The sequence below is a fragment of the Triticum urartu genome, chromosome 7, assembly GCF_003073215.2.
Source record: "Triticum urartu cultivar G1812 chromosome 7, Tu2.1, whole genome shotgun sequence".
Taxonomy (NCBI): Eukaryota; Viridiplantae; Streptophyta; class Magnoliopsida; order Poales; family Poaceae; genus Triticum; species Triticum urartu.
Genome location: NC_053028.1, coordinates 343,057,494 through 343,073,861, shown reverse-complemented (window position 1 = coordinate 343,073,861; position 16,368 = coordinate 343,057,494). Strand labels below are relative to the sequence as shown.

At 44.8% G+C, this 16,368-nt stretch overlaps 1 protein-coding gene across 1 annotated transcript; it reads right to left on the bottom strand.

The window, feature by feature from the left end:
* Positions 1–844: 844 nt before the first annotated feature.
* LOC125519692 (structural maintenance of chromosomes protein 1) lies at positions 845–12,561 on the bottom strand. Its single transcript, XM_048684423.1, has 18 exons — positions 11,961–12,561; positions 11,655–11,891; positions 11,320–11,553; positions 10,789–11,027; positions 10,052–10,318; positions 9,647–9,917; positions 8,798–8,922; positions 8,238–8,347; positions 8,048–8,155; positions 7,816–7,955; positions 7,631–7,720; positions 7,334–7,542; positions 7,056–7,225; positions 3,484–3,593; positions 2,920–3,299; positions 1,770–2,021; positions 1,141–1,368; positions 845–1,060 (listed from the first exon to the last, which is right to left on the bottom strand). The coding sequence occupies exons 1-18, from the start codon at positions 12,426–12,428 to the stop codon at positions 1,012–1,014; spliced, it is 3,687 nt and encodes a 1,228-aa protein (XP_048540380.1). The 5' UTR covers positions 12,429–12,561; the 3' UTR covers positions 845–1,011.
* Positions 12,562–16,368: the final 3,807 nt, after the last annotated feature.

Below are 16,368 nucleotides of genomic sequence, written 5' to 3'. Positions count from 1 at the left end.
GAGACCAGAGACCAAGAGTGAGTGTGGTTCTCGAAGAAAAAGTCTGTAAAGGTTTGGAGATCGACTTCAAGTATTTACCACGAGTGATCGATATCGGTTGGCGAATCGATTGTCGAGGAGAATAGGGTGAAGGAAGTTTATCTTCCGTGTTAAGTCATAGACCCTCCAACCAGACATAGTCCTTGTGCAAAAGGACAAACTGATCGAACAAATACCTTGTCGCCATCGAGTTAGATCGAACAATTGGCAAAGTTGAAGTGGCAAGCAATTGACAAAGCTGAATGCACCAAGATACGTGTGAGTTGATGACCGCATTTGTACCAACATCAGAGTTGATGACCGCATTTGCACCAACATCAGAGTATCTTACATTAGGTTAATATCACTTGGGAAACAGACAAAAAAACAACCAGCTACTATCTATTGGAATGGATGGGGGTCCTTGGCACAGCGGTAAAAGCCGTTGCCTTGTGACCATGAGGTCATGGGTTGAAGTCTTGGAAACTTTTTTTTATAAAAATGTAGAAAAATGCAGCATACAATAAACCCAAAATGATCGGACCCTTCCCTGGACCATGCGCATGCGAAAGCTACATGCACCGGGCTACCCTACTATCGATTGCAATATGCCTCATTTGGCCTGTCATTGCGATATGGCAAGATTTCTTGTCGAATTAAGCAATCTCTTGTATGCCTGGGAAGACATTTGGCCATCGCTTAGCATCCTAACATGCCTAAGATGAAGAACACGGCGTTCCCGCATGCTGGTGCGGTGATATATGCCCATCAACTAATTCTTGCAAAACCCCGCAAAAGAAACTAATTCTTGCAAAGACAGAACATATAAGCACACAAAGACACATATAACTTCTAATGGTACTGTAGTTTTGTGCCGCTTCTACATTAACTACATGCCACTAATCATATACACAAGTTGAAATACAGAATCAGTTGACGATAATTGTCACTATCACAGATTAACACGTAGGAAGACTCCAACAGGAGTGGATTTCATGCTTCTTTATACTTCGTAAGGTCGAAGGTGAGGGTTCTGGAGCAGCTGCATGTCAGATTTGAGTTGAAGGATCAGCGTACATGAAATATGAAAAAAGGTAATACTAACAAAAGTGCACTTTTCACCTTCTTTCTGAATCCCGATAAACACCAACCAGTGCTTCAGCTTTGTCGTAGAAGCTATCCTTCAGCGATATGACAATACTCTGAAACCCACAACCTCCATCACCATCTTGCTCTTCGCCAGCACGTTCGCATGACTTTGATCGAATAAACCCAGCAACCTTGGCAACATTTAAATTATCTAGAGCTGCATCGACTTCATCCAGTATGAAGAATGGTGATGGCCTGAAACTGCACAATTGCCGCACATGTTTACGTTTTGGACAAAAGGTCTGCATGTGGCTCACACGCACCACAACAAATGGGGATGTTCAAAAAGAGCAATTTACCCTACCAAACTGTAGTTACAAAGGCCAAGAAAATATAGATTACGTAATCTATCCTACATTTAAAATGGTACCTACTACATAATCATGGGGTACAGAAGAAACACCAAGATGTATTAGAAGCAAAATTGGCACCTGAAGAGAACATGTGACCACTTAAGCACAATATGTAATTTCTGTATAAATAACTAAGTCATTCACTGCAAACAATGTTACAACTAACTAATGAACAAGACAGCTTTTTTAATTAATAACAGGGAACATGATAAAGGGAATATATTGCCATGTTTACCAGAAATATTTTACCTGTGAATGGCAAAAAGCAATGCCAGTGCAGCAACAGTCTTCTCCCCACCGGATAACTGTTCCATATCCCTAAAGCGCTTCGTAGGTGGCATAGCTGTGTACTTGATTCCATGAAGAAATGGCTCATCTTCATTTTCTAGATTTAAATATGCTGTTCCTCCGAGTGGATGCGTGTGACTTTTTGTTAACTGCTTATAGATTTTGTCTATGCCTTTAGATATATGATCAAAGGCTTCCATGAACAGCTCATACCTAAGCAAAACAATATTCAGACCCAAAAATATATCCTGAGCAGGCAATATATTAACTTGAAACCGAAAAAGATACATGAAATCCGACAATGCTTGATTAAGAATAATCAATAATCTGAGGCTATAGTAAGCTGAAATCAAACACTGTCTGATTTCTTCCAAAAGAATGCAGCATATTATCATATTTTCAATGCCTTACTGCCCCAAACAAGTTAAGGTAGGCTAGAGTTGAAACCCATAAGATCTCGAAAACATAGTCAGAGTTCTGGCACGTTGATAGCTAACTTCCACGCACCCCTGTTCATGGCTAGAAGTTTGATCTACCCAACTTCTCTTGATATTATCAGCACGTTATATATGCACTTCCAATATGCACTGGCGCTTCTGGAGGCCTGCGGTGTATGTGTATATGCCCAAACCATCGCATACAATGTTGGACAAGCTTCTCATCAATTGGTGCTACCACACCTCCATCACACATATCATCATTATACATGATAAGAGTTGGGGTAGCACCAATTGATGCTCACGTATTATCATGTTTTCAACAATGAATATATTAGTAAGATCTTGTGTAAATATATTAGAGCTCTGACATAAATTGAGCACTTAGACGAGTGGTTTCCAAAATAGAACACTTCCTGAACATACGAAAGGGGGATGTGCTGCAAGGCGATTAAGTTGGGTAACGCCAGGGTTTTCCCAGTCACGACGTTGTAAAACGACGGCCAGTGAATTGTAATACGACTCACTATAGGGCGAATTCCATAGAATTTTGCTAGTCCTATATGCCAATCATTCAAGCGAAACTCCACAGTTCGATCAGCATACATTTGCATTGAAAATAAAGAAGCAAGTAAACAGTACCATAACTAGAGACGAAAATAATTGGGCAATACCTTCTTTGCTTGACAGAGTTATACTTGTCAGCTACCTCTCGCTCTTCTTTCCTAGCTGCTTCAAACTTCTCGCTCACCTCTTTTTCCTTCGTTTGAAGTGCTTCATATTGGTCCAATGCTTTTAAGTTTGGAGCAGTGCGTTCAATCTCAGCCATTAGTATACCTATTTTTTGTTTAAACTCTGCCTCAAGTTTGTCACGGTCAGACAGCTGCACTTCTTTAAGGTAGATTTCACTAAGCTGGCTGTAATCAAGGACAAGTTCCTGTGAGGATGATCCAGTGTCCATTGGATCATTAACTGTAGGAAGCTTTAACTGCTCCAGTTCGCACTTCTCATGAATCTCACGTTGGCGTGATCTAAGTTGAACTATCTGTCCCTCCTATAAGAACAACAATGGTTTCATTACTGCATCAGCCTTCAAATTGCCAATATAAATTGTCTAAACACAAACCCAAACAAAAACAACAAAGAAATCAATTGTTTAACAGGCTTCAGCCAGAACCCTATTAAAACTGTCTAAATGAATATTCGATGAAAGCAGTTGTACTGTTAGAGAAACCTACCTTTAACTTCACTTGGCGATCCAGCTTTGCCAATGCAGCAGCAACACTATCATTCTGTTTCTTTAGTTCCTCAATTGCTGTCTCACATTCATCTGACTTCAACTTCCAGTCTGTTTTAGTGAAGAGTTTCATGAATCAGTACAAAGGTGAATGGAGAAGGAACAAGATGTACTAAAATTTTGGACAAGCTGATATTCGTTATGAAGAGCTCGGTTGACAAGACGCTTTGTATGGCATGCTCAGTTTAAAATTCACAGCAAGAGCTCGGTTGACACTCACAAGAACGCTCGATGTTCAAAAAACGAAAGCGGAAGCGAAGCGGAAGGCCACACAGTTTAGAGCAATGAGTTATGCGCTTAAGCATTTTTTGTAAATTGGCCTGAATTTGGCTGTTTTTGAATACACAGGAAAATATGAAACATAGCACATAGGTAACTGAAATAGCATATAAAATGCAGTTCCTCTCACTAGCAGTATCATCATCTCCTGCCTCCATAGTTATGCAATTCCTCTGAGTTCCTCTTCAGTGTCAGTGCTCTCTCTTGTGCTGATGCAGCATCACTAGCAGTAGCATCATCTCCTGCCTCCATACTTATGCAATTCCTAGACAAATTTGGCAATGACTGAATGAGATGAGTACAGGAGAGAGGCAGAGCTGCAGAGGAGGAATAGGAGCACTGCTGCACTGGATCTGGAACAAACGAGGAAGAAGAAGAACTAAAGAACAGAAGTACAGAAGTACAGAACAGCGGAGTAAGATCTGCATAAAGAACAATGAGAGGAGGAATCAGTCTCAATCTTCACCTGACTGAATAGAGTGGACGTCAAGGAGGACCAGGGAGCCATGCCTCCAGGAGCCGCCGCAACAGCCTCTCCTTACCCCTCCGCTTCCAACCCTAGCCACCAGGCCAATTTGGGCTGTGGCCTTTATACCCCCTTTCCCCTCCCGTCTACACTTTTCTGTTCCCGCCCGACCGTTTCCATCGCTATTTCATCGATTAGGCGCGCGCACACTCAGCCAGCACCTAGCGCTAAATCGACCCCTTGATTGCGCTAAAAACACTTAACGCTAAAATCTGCACCCAGGGCAGAAGCGAAGCTAGCCAACACTCAGCACTTCAGAAAGATTAAGCGCCGCTAAAAAATGCTTTATTGAACATTGAGAACGCTAGCAGCTGTATATTACATTTCAAAACACCATTTAGAAACAATCAACAGAACTCCATAAGAAAATCTTTGCACAAAATACAAGGATGAAACTAGTATACCTCTATGGAAAGGAAACAGCAAGTTATCAGCCCAAACAGTACATATTCAGGTATGGATACTACTAAGCAAATGCACAATGCCATTACTTCTGGTAGAGCTGGAAAACTAAGCTTAAGGAACAATAAGGTGCAATAACTGTGATATGGGTTCTTTGGTACTTAAATTAAGCAGCAATGAACCAATTAAATGGCAAGGGACATGAATCAGCCAACTAGCATCCCTAAAAGAGCCACCTACTTGGCAATCAAGAACTACGGGTGCAAGTGTGGCAAGCCTGCCTGCTAACCCAGTGTCCCACCTCCCAAAGCAAGCCCACATACTTTCTCGTGGGTTGACTGCATATGGCCGCATTGTTCCCGCGGATTGAACCAGGTTGGCTGCAGCGGACAGCCAACATATCCACAAGATGCCTAAAAGATATCCCCACATCTCCTGACAGTAGACTCAATGGCGGCGCCTCCATCTCCACTGGCAACCTTTCTCCTAAGCTGTAGTCATTAGCAGCTCCAAAGGCCTCCCCTTACTGGATTGTGGCTAGAGCCCGGCCATTCCTCCACCGCCGCTCTATCTCCGCAGATTGGTGCAGCAGCCGCAGCGACACGGATGGCTGAAAGTGAATATAGTCCCCATGTGTGGTTTTGGTAATTAACAAAGCCCTATGTACTAATGTTTGCACTGAAATATATAGCAGTGATGCATGAAGGAGATTTGATGGATTTGGAATGAATGACATCAACATCAAGATTTGCATCAAGATCATTGAGTTCTAGTGATGAATCTATTATGATCAAGAAGTAGACTTCATATTGACTATTTTCTATTCAATCATAGAACTCAAAGATTGTCATGCTTGGGCTTATGGGTTGAGTCATGATGGATCAAGACCTCAAGACAATGATTAAAGAGAAGAATTCCATATATGGCTCAAAGATGAGATTATGATGAGCTCGTATGGTGAGTCATTGTTGATAAAGTCTTGAAGCAAGTAATTCAGGTAAAGAATTCATTGTGCCTCTCAAGATATTGTGATGAAGCATTTAGAAGAGCAAGTAATGACCAATCTAATAAACATGAGAAACTCGACATGGTGATGAGAGAAATGAGATATTGGTTATCATGTCTTGAAGCAATAAAGTGAAGGGAATAGTTCAATGTGGCTTCAAGACATCAAGATAGACTGATAGAGTATGGAATAAAGATAAAGGTTGACCAAGATAAAGCTCAAAGATTGAATTCTAGACGGTCAACACACAAGCGCAAATAATGTACCACATGCGATCTAGTGATATGGTAAGCACTTGCGAATTGTATTTTGTGAACTAACTCATACTATGTGTTTTCTATGTCTATATGGGTTAGGTGATTCTCATGGTCTTGCAACAAAAGAAAGATTTCAAGTAGCCCATGTGAGGATGAAATCAAGTGAAGATGGGCATCAAGGTAGATAAGGGCGAGTTCAAGATAGGTATCTCGAGGAACTACAAGCTTGAAGCTTGAGGATGATCACGTGATGGTCATGTGAAGATGGTCTACACGAAGAGGCTTCCCATAAGGTTATGAGTGATATATTCGAAGAACTTAAACAAACTTCGTACAGACATTGATGAATGGACATATGCTTGAAGCTTGAAGGTCCATTGAAGTATGATGGGTACATGCGAAGATGATATACAAGACAATGCTTCCCATATGGTTTATGGGGAAGCTATTTGTAGTCTTCACCAAGTGACCGTGATCAAGAACTTCATGTTACTGATCACACTCAACGACAGGAATGCGCCTTGATGATGTGCTGTGGTCAGCAGCCATTTTCTTACAACATCAAAGATGGAGATGGAAACAGCCTCTTGCAGAAATGTAGGGAAAGCTGCGTACTATAGACCCAAAGTAGTCAGACCCTTCCCCAGACCCTGCGCAAGCAGGGGCCACGTGCACCGGGCTGCCCTAGGTTGGGGATGGAACGAGTTGGAGAAGATACAGGTGCTATGAGATTTGTGTTCTAACTTGATGGAGAAAACAACCAGGCCTTAGAGGATTTTTTTTTCATATTTCTGGTTGTTTTATTCTTCAGTTTTTAGTATTTGAAAATGCACAACTGAAACCATCAGGCATTAGTTGGGACTAAAAATTGTGGCGTATGCAGGCTGCCACATTAACCGGCGAAGCTTGCGGGCAATGCGGGCTGCCGCATCAACCCAGCTCAACCACAAGCAGGGAAGGCAGGTGCGGGCTGGACGCATCCCACCCCAGTTGCATCTTGTCAAGGACTACAGAAAAATAGACAAGATACTTCAGAAGTCTACCCTCAGCCTCAGCCTTCAGCTCTTCCATCTGATTTGAAATATGTTCAGCATCAGCCTTAGCACGAGTTTCTCTCTCCTGCAAGCCCTTCAGCTCCTTCTCTAGGGTCTCATGTGTGTTGTTTAACTTTGCAATCGGAGCGTGCATATCTCTCTTTTGTTCATATTCCAGCCTGCAGAACAAAATCATGCCCCGAACGCCATATGAGGTATGCACATGAAAGTAAATGTAGACTTGGCCAGTTGATTCCCATGAAAACAATAAATGAAGGATTACTTACTGGTATTTCAGTTTCGATAATTGATTGCTCAGACTTAGCTTCCTCTCCTGCAGTGCTTGAGCATCTTTCAGTTGCTTTTCTTCATATTCACGAATGTTCTTCACACCAACTGACGTGCTAAAATCCTTGTAGATCCTGTCGACTATCTCATTTATTTTTTTCTCCCGCTTTCTTACTTCCCGTTCGTTTTTAGCAAGACGGCTTTCCAACTAAGAAAATTATGTATTAGTGACTGGTGCACAAGTGACACTTGGAACCTGACTTAAACAACAACAGTTGAACACATGGATATATCACCTCCTCCTTTCCTGGCTCCAGATGATCAATTTCTTTCTCAATATTATGTTTCTCAGATGCCAATTTGTGTAGCTTCTCTTTGAGATTATTCTGCACACAAGAAATAGTATTAGAAACAGCCAGGAAATAGCACTGTTCTAGGAGAGTTTAAAGCATTGTCAAGGTAGTCAAAACTATCTACCAACCTGTTCGACATTCGAGTAATGTAACTTTTTCTCGAGTCCAGTTATTTTCTCAGATACAGCAAGTTCCTTTCTCTGCAACTCCCTGGGGGAACCAAGTTCGGACATTTCAGCCTCTAGCTTACTTTTCTTCTTCTTCAGAGCTACATCACATATTGCATGAAGACCCAGTAAGGCAAATTACAAGATATTGCACATATCTATTGGTAATAATAGAAAAAAAAAGGATATGTACATTCTATTCTGCTGTCGTCCCATTTATTTGATCTAGCTTCCATTCCACCGCTTACTCCACCAGTCATTGTACCAGATTTAGTCAAAAGTATCCCATCGACAGTAACGACTAAATACATACATGTGAGAGCCAAGTAAGCATAATTTTTTTTTAGAAATTTTCATTTCAGAACATGAGCGCATGCACTTACCCTTGTACCTTTCACCACTCCAACTAAGAGTTTTAGCTTCATCAAGTTTGTCACAGACAAGTGTATTCCCAACAGCATACAGAACTGCTTTCTCCAAAGCTCGATCAAATGTATAATGTTAAGGCACAAATGACAAACAAAACCAAACAATTTGGCACAAATGTTTGCGTTTGACCATACAAAGTCATTGAAATATAGCTCATCGACAACTGACACAGGAAGCAAAAGACTGCACCAAATAACAAAACCACAAGCAAGCAAGTGTGCAAACAAAATTGAATAATAATACTAGTCTAAAAATAAGTGAAAGGGCCTTTGAAGTTTTCTGGGGGAAACAGAAATGAAATTTTTATAGAAAATGGATATCCACATGGGGGCAATCAAGGTTGATAAATGTCAACAGCTCTTCTCACTCCATGGAATGATGCATTACAAATTTCAGTAAGGCAGATAAAATCATCTGGTAGATGAACATTTGATTTGATCACTGAAAACTCGAAAGGATACCCAAAAAAAGGAGCATGCAGCAAAATTCACCAAGATACAGAAAAAAAGGATATTGTATCACATCAAAGATCAACTGTGCAGATCCTCCAAGGGTACGCAACCTCTCGGTTATTGGCTTCACACGGATCGATTGTAAGGGAATAAATGTCTGTGGAGGAAGACGTTGTTCCTTCAAATACTGCAGCACAGGAGACATAAAGTTACTGCACGTTCTGGATGATGCCAAAAGTAAAGGACCAACTTAAATCAGAAAATTCTATAACATGACAAACACAAATGCAAAACGTGGTTGATGGACTGTTCCTATTTGGTTGATATCTTTTGTTTTGCCAGAAAAACGGCTACAAAGTGTGGTTTGCCACATCTTTTTGGTGTACGAATTGTTTGCCACAACTATGTCAAAATAATGAGTGTAAGACAAGTGGGCAAGGTAGCTAAGAAAGTGTGGCATTCTACGACAGTGGATATGGAACTACAGTAGCCTCATTCAGGTGAAGTTCGCCCAAGGCAAGTCTTGCAATAAGAGTATCATGTGCTTTCGTCCTTAGGGTGCTATCCATCATGCACCAACCATCCGTCCATGTGACTTTGACATCCATTTGATAAGTTGAAACCCATCCAAGTTTCTTTTAATGCTTCACATGAATTATAGGAAGATTCCATAGATTGGAACTACATCGATTTTTAGCATACACACATCTCTTCGGAAACCATGCAAGCAAATATAAGTGGCGCACTGGTTGTTCGATTTCATTTAACAAGTGCTATGTATTCTGGAGAAATACGTTTTGGATGAAACAAAAAGTAAGTAATAGCATTCACTAAAACGGACAGTATAATATGTTTTCCAATATATAAAAAAATGTTGGAAGACAAGCTAACTAAAATCATGAAAGCAGCACCTTAATGCATTCCTTTCCTGTGCTTTCATCTTCAACCACTACTGCATCCATGAATTTTCCCATGGCAACAGTGACAGCAAGGTTGTATTTCTTTTGTGAGGGCCGACAAAGTTCAGTCATGCGACCATGGACTCCAGGGAAGAGCCTCTTAAGACTCTTAACAGTTTCTGAAAATCGAGCATCCCGCTCACTTTCATGCTTCACAGCTTTGAGTTCACGTAACTGCGTATCTATCTCATCCACCTTCTGCTTCAATGTCAGATACTTAGCTCTGCATAAAGTTTAAAAAATAATGTATTGGACATCAAAATTCAAAACTAACATTTATGGTAGAGCAAAAGTTAATACACTGAATGATTCGAACAAGCAACCCATCGAGATCAAAGGACTTTGCTATGGACTAACCCTGAAGATTGGCGTTCCTTTGCAATCTTGTTATGATCCTCGCGTAAACGTGTAAGCTCATCTTCATGCTTGGGGATTGAATGAAGAATCTTATTAAGCTTTGTCTGCAATTCACTCTCCTGTGATGATATCTCATCAACACGGCTACGCAGCTGTTGCATATTCTCCTCTAAATTCTTTTTGGCTTCAATATCAGCATTTAGCTCTTTGTCTAATACTTCCTTCTCATCTCGCAGCTTTGCTGTCCTCATTCCTGCATCTTCCTTGCTGTAACAGAAGTTAAGGTCCAATGAAGCCGTCATAGGGATGCACGCACAAATATCAAAAGAATGCAAAGACATTGTTCAAAAAGTTCAAATTTATCCATTTTGTCGCAGTTATTCATAACTAATAAAAAAACTCAAAAGCTCACAGATTCCGCGAGGTAGCGAAGGTGATTGTAAAACCAAATCTTACAGTATGGCCTCGTTGCATGTACTATCTACCTACAGACTTGTCTCCCCCCCCCCCCCCCCTCACAAATAGATGTTCTAGCATTCAAAGTTTGTTCAGAAATACATATCATTCTACGATTTTGAGACTCGCTCGCTCATTCAACTCCCAAGTACTCCCTCCATCCCATAATGTAAGACCATTTTTGACACTAGTTTTATGCCTAGAAACTAGAAAGATAGGCAAGACAAAATGGTGTTACTCTCCTTAGATAGTACACATGGAGATACGACAGTCAGACTCACATTCTATGATATTCCTGGACTTGGTCATCGGCTAATTGCAGTTTCACTCCTTTATCTTGGCCTTGCTCGTTCAACTCCTCAATAGCACTTGTGACATCAGCCAAAGCACTCTGCAGCCTTTTCATCTCTTCCAAATGTTTATTGTTATCATCCTTCTTTTTGTCAATCTCTTTGTTGCAGCTTTTGATTTTGGATTTGAGCCGAGATATTTGCTCTTTCAATCTAAGAAGCTCGGGTTGCTGAAGAAGAAACATATCAATTAGGATGTAATTAACATGCCCAATTCATAATATCAACGACATTGGTACGCTCTAATTCTCTAGAAGGCAAGCCTTGTTTCACCTACTAATAAGAATTCTACTACAAATTCTAAATTGCAAGAAGCTAAAAATTAAACACGTAATTAAGAGTTGTATGATGCCACGAGAAAACAGAACAGAAGAAAAGAATTTGATAAGCTCTTCATACAGCCACAAACAGAAATGCCATGATGGAAGTGGTGGGGTTTAGGAGTGAAAATAAGGCACCTACCTTTTTGTCAATATCAAGCTTTTTCTTCGACATACTCTTCTCGCATAAGGTAATTTTCTTGAGAAATGCACTTTGCTCCTTCCTTTTTGCAGCAAGTCCATTGTCAGAGGATTGATTATCTTCGCGCGCTTCCTGAAGAGAACGTCTATCATCCTCAAGTTCGGCTTCTATTGTTTCCATGTCTTTTTCAATGCTGTAGAGTTGCCATAGGAGATGCTCTGTTTTTAACAGTTTCTGAAAACAAGCAAAGACATAGGGCGCATAATGTGAATATTTGGTAAGTAACCCAAACTTGAGATTTTTCAGAACAAAAGAAATGAGTGTGGGAGAAGTACCAGGTCCTGCTGTAAGCGCAGATGCTTCTCTGCCTCTTCCTTCTGCGCCTTCTTCTGCTTCCTCTCCATGACGATGGTCCTTTTCTCTTGATAGACAAGTGCAGATTTCTCTTCGGCACTGGTTTTCTGTTCCTCCAATTCGTCGTACTCCCTCCTGAGCTCGTCAGAGCCTGCAATCTGCTCCAGAAGTGCAGTGAGCTCCTTAGGATTCTTGGAGGCAATGGATTCCACGTCACCCTGCAACGCAAATGCTCATGTCACGTCTCCGGAATTATTGCTAATCGAGGAGGAAGAATTAGTGAAGACCTGGAAAACGAGGAAGTTGCGGGCCTTGACGAGAATGCCGAGGGATCTGAGCTTGGCGTTGTAGTCGTCCCACGTGACGAGTCGGCCATCGATACGGTACTCGCTGCCACCGGCGCCGGTAATGGTGCGGGTGAAGTGAAGCTCGCCGCCGGTGCCTGGGAGGTTGTAGACGAGGCGTACGGAGGCCCTGCGACCCTTGGCCTCCTTGTCGCGGTCGTCGAGGGCGTAGATGAGATCCTTGAGCTGGGCGCCACGGAGGTGTGCCGAGCGGACGCCGAGCACAAAACTGATGGCGTCCATGAGATTGGACTTGCCGGCGCCATTGGGACCGATGATGGCCGTGAAGTCGAAGAAGGGGCCGATGGTCTGCGTTCCCTTGTACGACTTAAAATTCTCCACCTCCAGCCGATGGATCCGCCCACCGCCGCCTCTGCTGCTGTGTCCAACGGAGGCCGCCGCGGCCGCCATGTCTTCCCCGCCTCCTAGTTCCCCTTGCCCTTCCTAACTGAACTAGGGTTTTCGTCGAAGGGAGATTCGAAGTGCACGGGGAAGGAGACGGATGCCTGTTGCAGCCATCCAGGGCCGTTTTCTGCTCACATTTAGGCCCACCGATTCAATGGACTACGCAATATTCCGCGGAAACATTCCCTCTTTGTGACAAAGAAAAATCTCCACCGCCTAAAAATGATGAGGCCTCCTTTGGTTCATAGAATAGAAATGTTGTAAAAATAGGAAAATCATAAAAAAATAAGATAACATGTATCTCAATTCCTATAAAGAAAAAGATGCCATTTGATGCATAGGATAGGAATTTTTCTATTGAGTCTTAACTAATGTTTTTTTTCCTCCAAAATGTGAAGGATGTCGTTGCCAACACACGCGATCGAGCAGAGAAAGAAAGTGCGAGAGCTATGAACTTGAACGACAGAGAGAGAGCGAGTTTTGTGCCGCCGTCAACCGCGCAGCTTTTCTGTTTTCCATTCCTCTCTATATCAGTTGCAACAACCTAGCTAGCTACCTCCCGGCAGGCGCGCCATGATCCGCGATGGCCGCGCCATCCCACGGCCACGACTCACAGCGCATGCGCCCACCAGGAGAAGAAAACGGGAGAGGGAGAAGTGGTCAGTGCATGCTACAGCACTTGAGCCATCACCTAGCTACGTGCATGTACGGGTCACATCATCTCGCATGCACACATTATTACAAACAGAAAGAAAAACAGAACTACGTTGCTAGCATGAGATTAGACTAAGCATAACATTTCACCCCCTAATCTCACTGCTCCAAACCGATCACTCCAAGCCTCTGTCTCATCTCAATGAAATGAACTCGTCCGAGCGCTTTTGTTAGAGCATCGGCCAGTTGATCTTGCGTGCCCACATGATCGATCTCCACTTGATCCTTTTCCATGCAGTCTCTCATAAAATGGAACTTCACGTCAATGTGTTTGCTGTGATCATGGTGTACTGGATTTTTTCTTAAAGCTATAGCAGATTTGTTGTCCACTTGGAGCTTGAACCTCGCAGGAGCAATTCCAGTTATATCTCCCAACAGTCTGCTCAACCACAACCCTTGGCAGGTCGCTGCTGCAATGGCCACATATTCTGCCTCACATGAAGAAAGCGCAACTATCTTCTGCTTCTGAGAGCTCCAGGTGATCAGGTTCTTGCCAAGATAGAAAACATGCCCGGAAGTGCTCTTGCGATCACCGACGTCGCCGGGGTGATCGCTGTCGCTGAACCCAAGTAGTTTCGCTACACCCTGACCTCTCTTGTAGCTGCATCCATAGTGCTTGGTGCCCTTCACATACCTCAATATATGCTTGAGAGCAGCCCAGTGATGTGTACTAGGCTTCTTCATGAACCGGCTGACGATCCCGACAGAATGTGCTATGTCAGGCCGTGTGTTCACCAGATAGCGCAGTCTTCCAATCACCCTGTGATACAGAGTGGCGTCGAAAGGCTCACCGTCGTCCTCTTTCTTCAGCTTGAGTCGACACTCCATGGACGTGTGGCAGTTGTTGCAGCCCTCCATATTTGCGATCTCCAGTATTTTCTCAGCGTAGCTTTTCTGACAGAGTGTGATGCCGCTGCTGTTCTGCTCCACCTCTATGCCCAAGTAGTAGCTCAGCTTGCCCAGATCACTCATCTTGAAGAGTTGTTGCATCTGCTCCTTGAACGAGGCTATGTCCGCTGCGTTAGTCCCAGTGATAATGAGATCATCCACATAGACCCCCACCAGCAGATACGAGTGAGCATTGCCACGCCTGTAGACTGCGTGCTCCAAAGGACTGCGAGTGAATCCAAGAGCAGTCAGCGATTCATCCAGTTTTGCATACCAGGCGCGTGGAGCTTGATGCAGCCCGTATAAGGCCTTGCGAAGGCGCAGCACACTCTCCTCCTTGCCGGCGATCTCGTACCCCGGCGGCTGAGCAACATAAACCTCTTTGGTGAGATCACCATTCAGAAAAGCTGATTTTACATCCATGTGATGAACTTCCCATCCGGAGTGTGTAGCCAGGGCCAGAAGCAGTCGTACTGTCTCCATGCGAGCTACGGGAGCGAAAACCTCCTCAAAATCCACCCCCTGACGCTGTACATACCCCTTTGCGACGAGGCGAGCTTTGTGTTTGACGGCGTTGCCTGCAGGATCTCGCTTGACACGATAAACCCACTTCAATCTGATCGCTTTGTGTCCAGCAGGCAGCTGAGTGAGCTCCCAAGTCTTGTTGTCAATGATGGACTACATCTCGACGTCCATGGCGCCTTTCCACGCCTTGCTAGCGAGCGCCTCGTCCGTGTCACGCGGCTCCTCGGCGCTGAACAGGCAGCGCACGAGTAGGCAGCGCTCGAACTGCTCGCGCACTGCCTGGTCTTCAGTTTCCTCGAGCACGCTGGTGAAGCTCCGATAGCGCACTGGCTGCCCCGTGGGCACATCGTGCCTAGAGTCATGTGAAGGAGGCGTGCCCTTGCCGTTTGACGAGTCTGTGGGCGTCGCTGGCCCGGACTGCAACGAGTCCGGCGTGCTCACCACCGGCGTGGCGACTGCAGCTGGTGAAGCTCCGATAGCGCACTGGCTGCCCCGTGGGCACATCGTGCCTAGAGTCATGTGAAGGAGGCGTGCCCTTGCCGTTTGACGAGTCTGTGGGCGTCGCTGGCCCGGACTGCAACGAGTCCGGCGTGCTCACCACCGGCGTGGCGACTGCAGCTGATCGGGCGTCCCCAAGGCTGGTGTAGAGGGTGTCGCATTGACCGTGGCGTGACCGGCGGGGTGGACGACCCGCTATCCACCTCCTGGACACCGTTCTCCGTGGTGTAGACCACAGTGAAAGTCGCTGGTGCGGTGGTGACCGCGCTCGTGTCCTGAGCGCTCCACATCCATGGCCTATTCTCCTCAAAAACGACATCACGTGTTACCTGGACCTTCTTGGTTGCTGGATCATATGCTCGGTACGCCTTGGAGCCCTCCTCATAACCGACAAATACCATAGGTGTCGATCGATCACTGAGCTTGGTGATGCCGGTGCCGACGTGTTTCACGTGAACCGTGCACCCAAACGTGCGCAGGTGCTGCACATTGGGTTTACGGCCGTGCCACGCCTCATAGGGCGTGACACCCTCCAAGCTTCTTGTTGGCGCGCGGTTTAGCAGATACACTGCCGTTCTCACCGCCTCCTCCCAGAAGAACGCCGACATGCTCATGCTTTTCATCATGCACCTGGCCATCTCCACCACCGTCTGATTCCGACGTTCGACGACGCCGTTTTGCTATGGTGTGTACGGCGCAGTGGTGAAATGCTTGATGCCGCTCTGCTCGCAGTACTCTCTGAACTCGATTGAGTTGAATTCATCGCCGCGGTCTGACCTGAAAGCGCGCAGCTTGCAGTTGCCGTCAGCCTCAGCCATCACTTTGATTTTCTTGAAACAGGAGTACGCCTCATCCTTGGACCTTAGGAGCTCTAGCCACATATAGCGACTATAATCATCTACCACAAGCAGGAAATACTTGTTACCTCCTGGAGTTGTTGGAGTGATCGGCCCGCACAAGTCCGTGTGCACGAGCTCTAGGCCGCGCTCGGCACGGTACGCCGTGGCCTGAGGGAACGGTGCTCGATGTTGCTTTCCCAGAGCGCAGCCGTCACAGTATTCCGCCACGCGATTGATCACCGGCATGCCGCGCACGAGCTGCTTCGTGGACATGGTCCGGAGTGCATGGAAGTGAAGATGCCCCATGCGAGCATGCCATCTCCATGTTGCGTCGTCGCCCTACGCCATCAGACACGCCGGTGCGTCAATGGTGAGTACTCCGGTGTACAGGCGATTTCTAGAGCGCTTGATGCGCGCCAGCACGCGCCGCGCCGGGTCCAGGACGGCCATGACACCGTCGGCGATGTTGATGATGCAGCCGG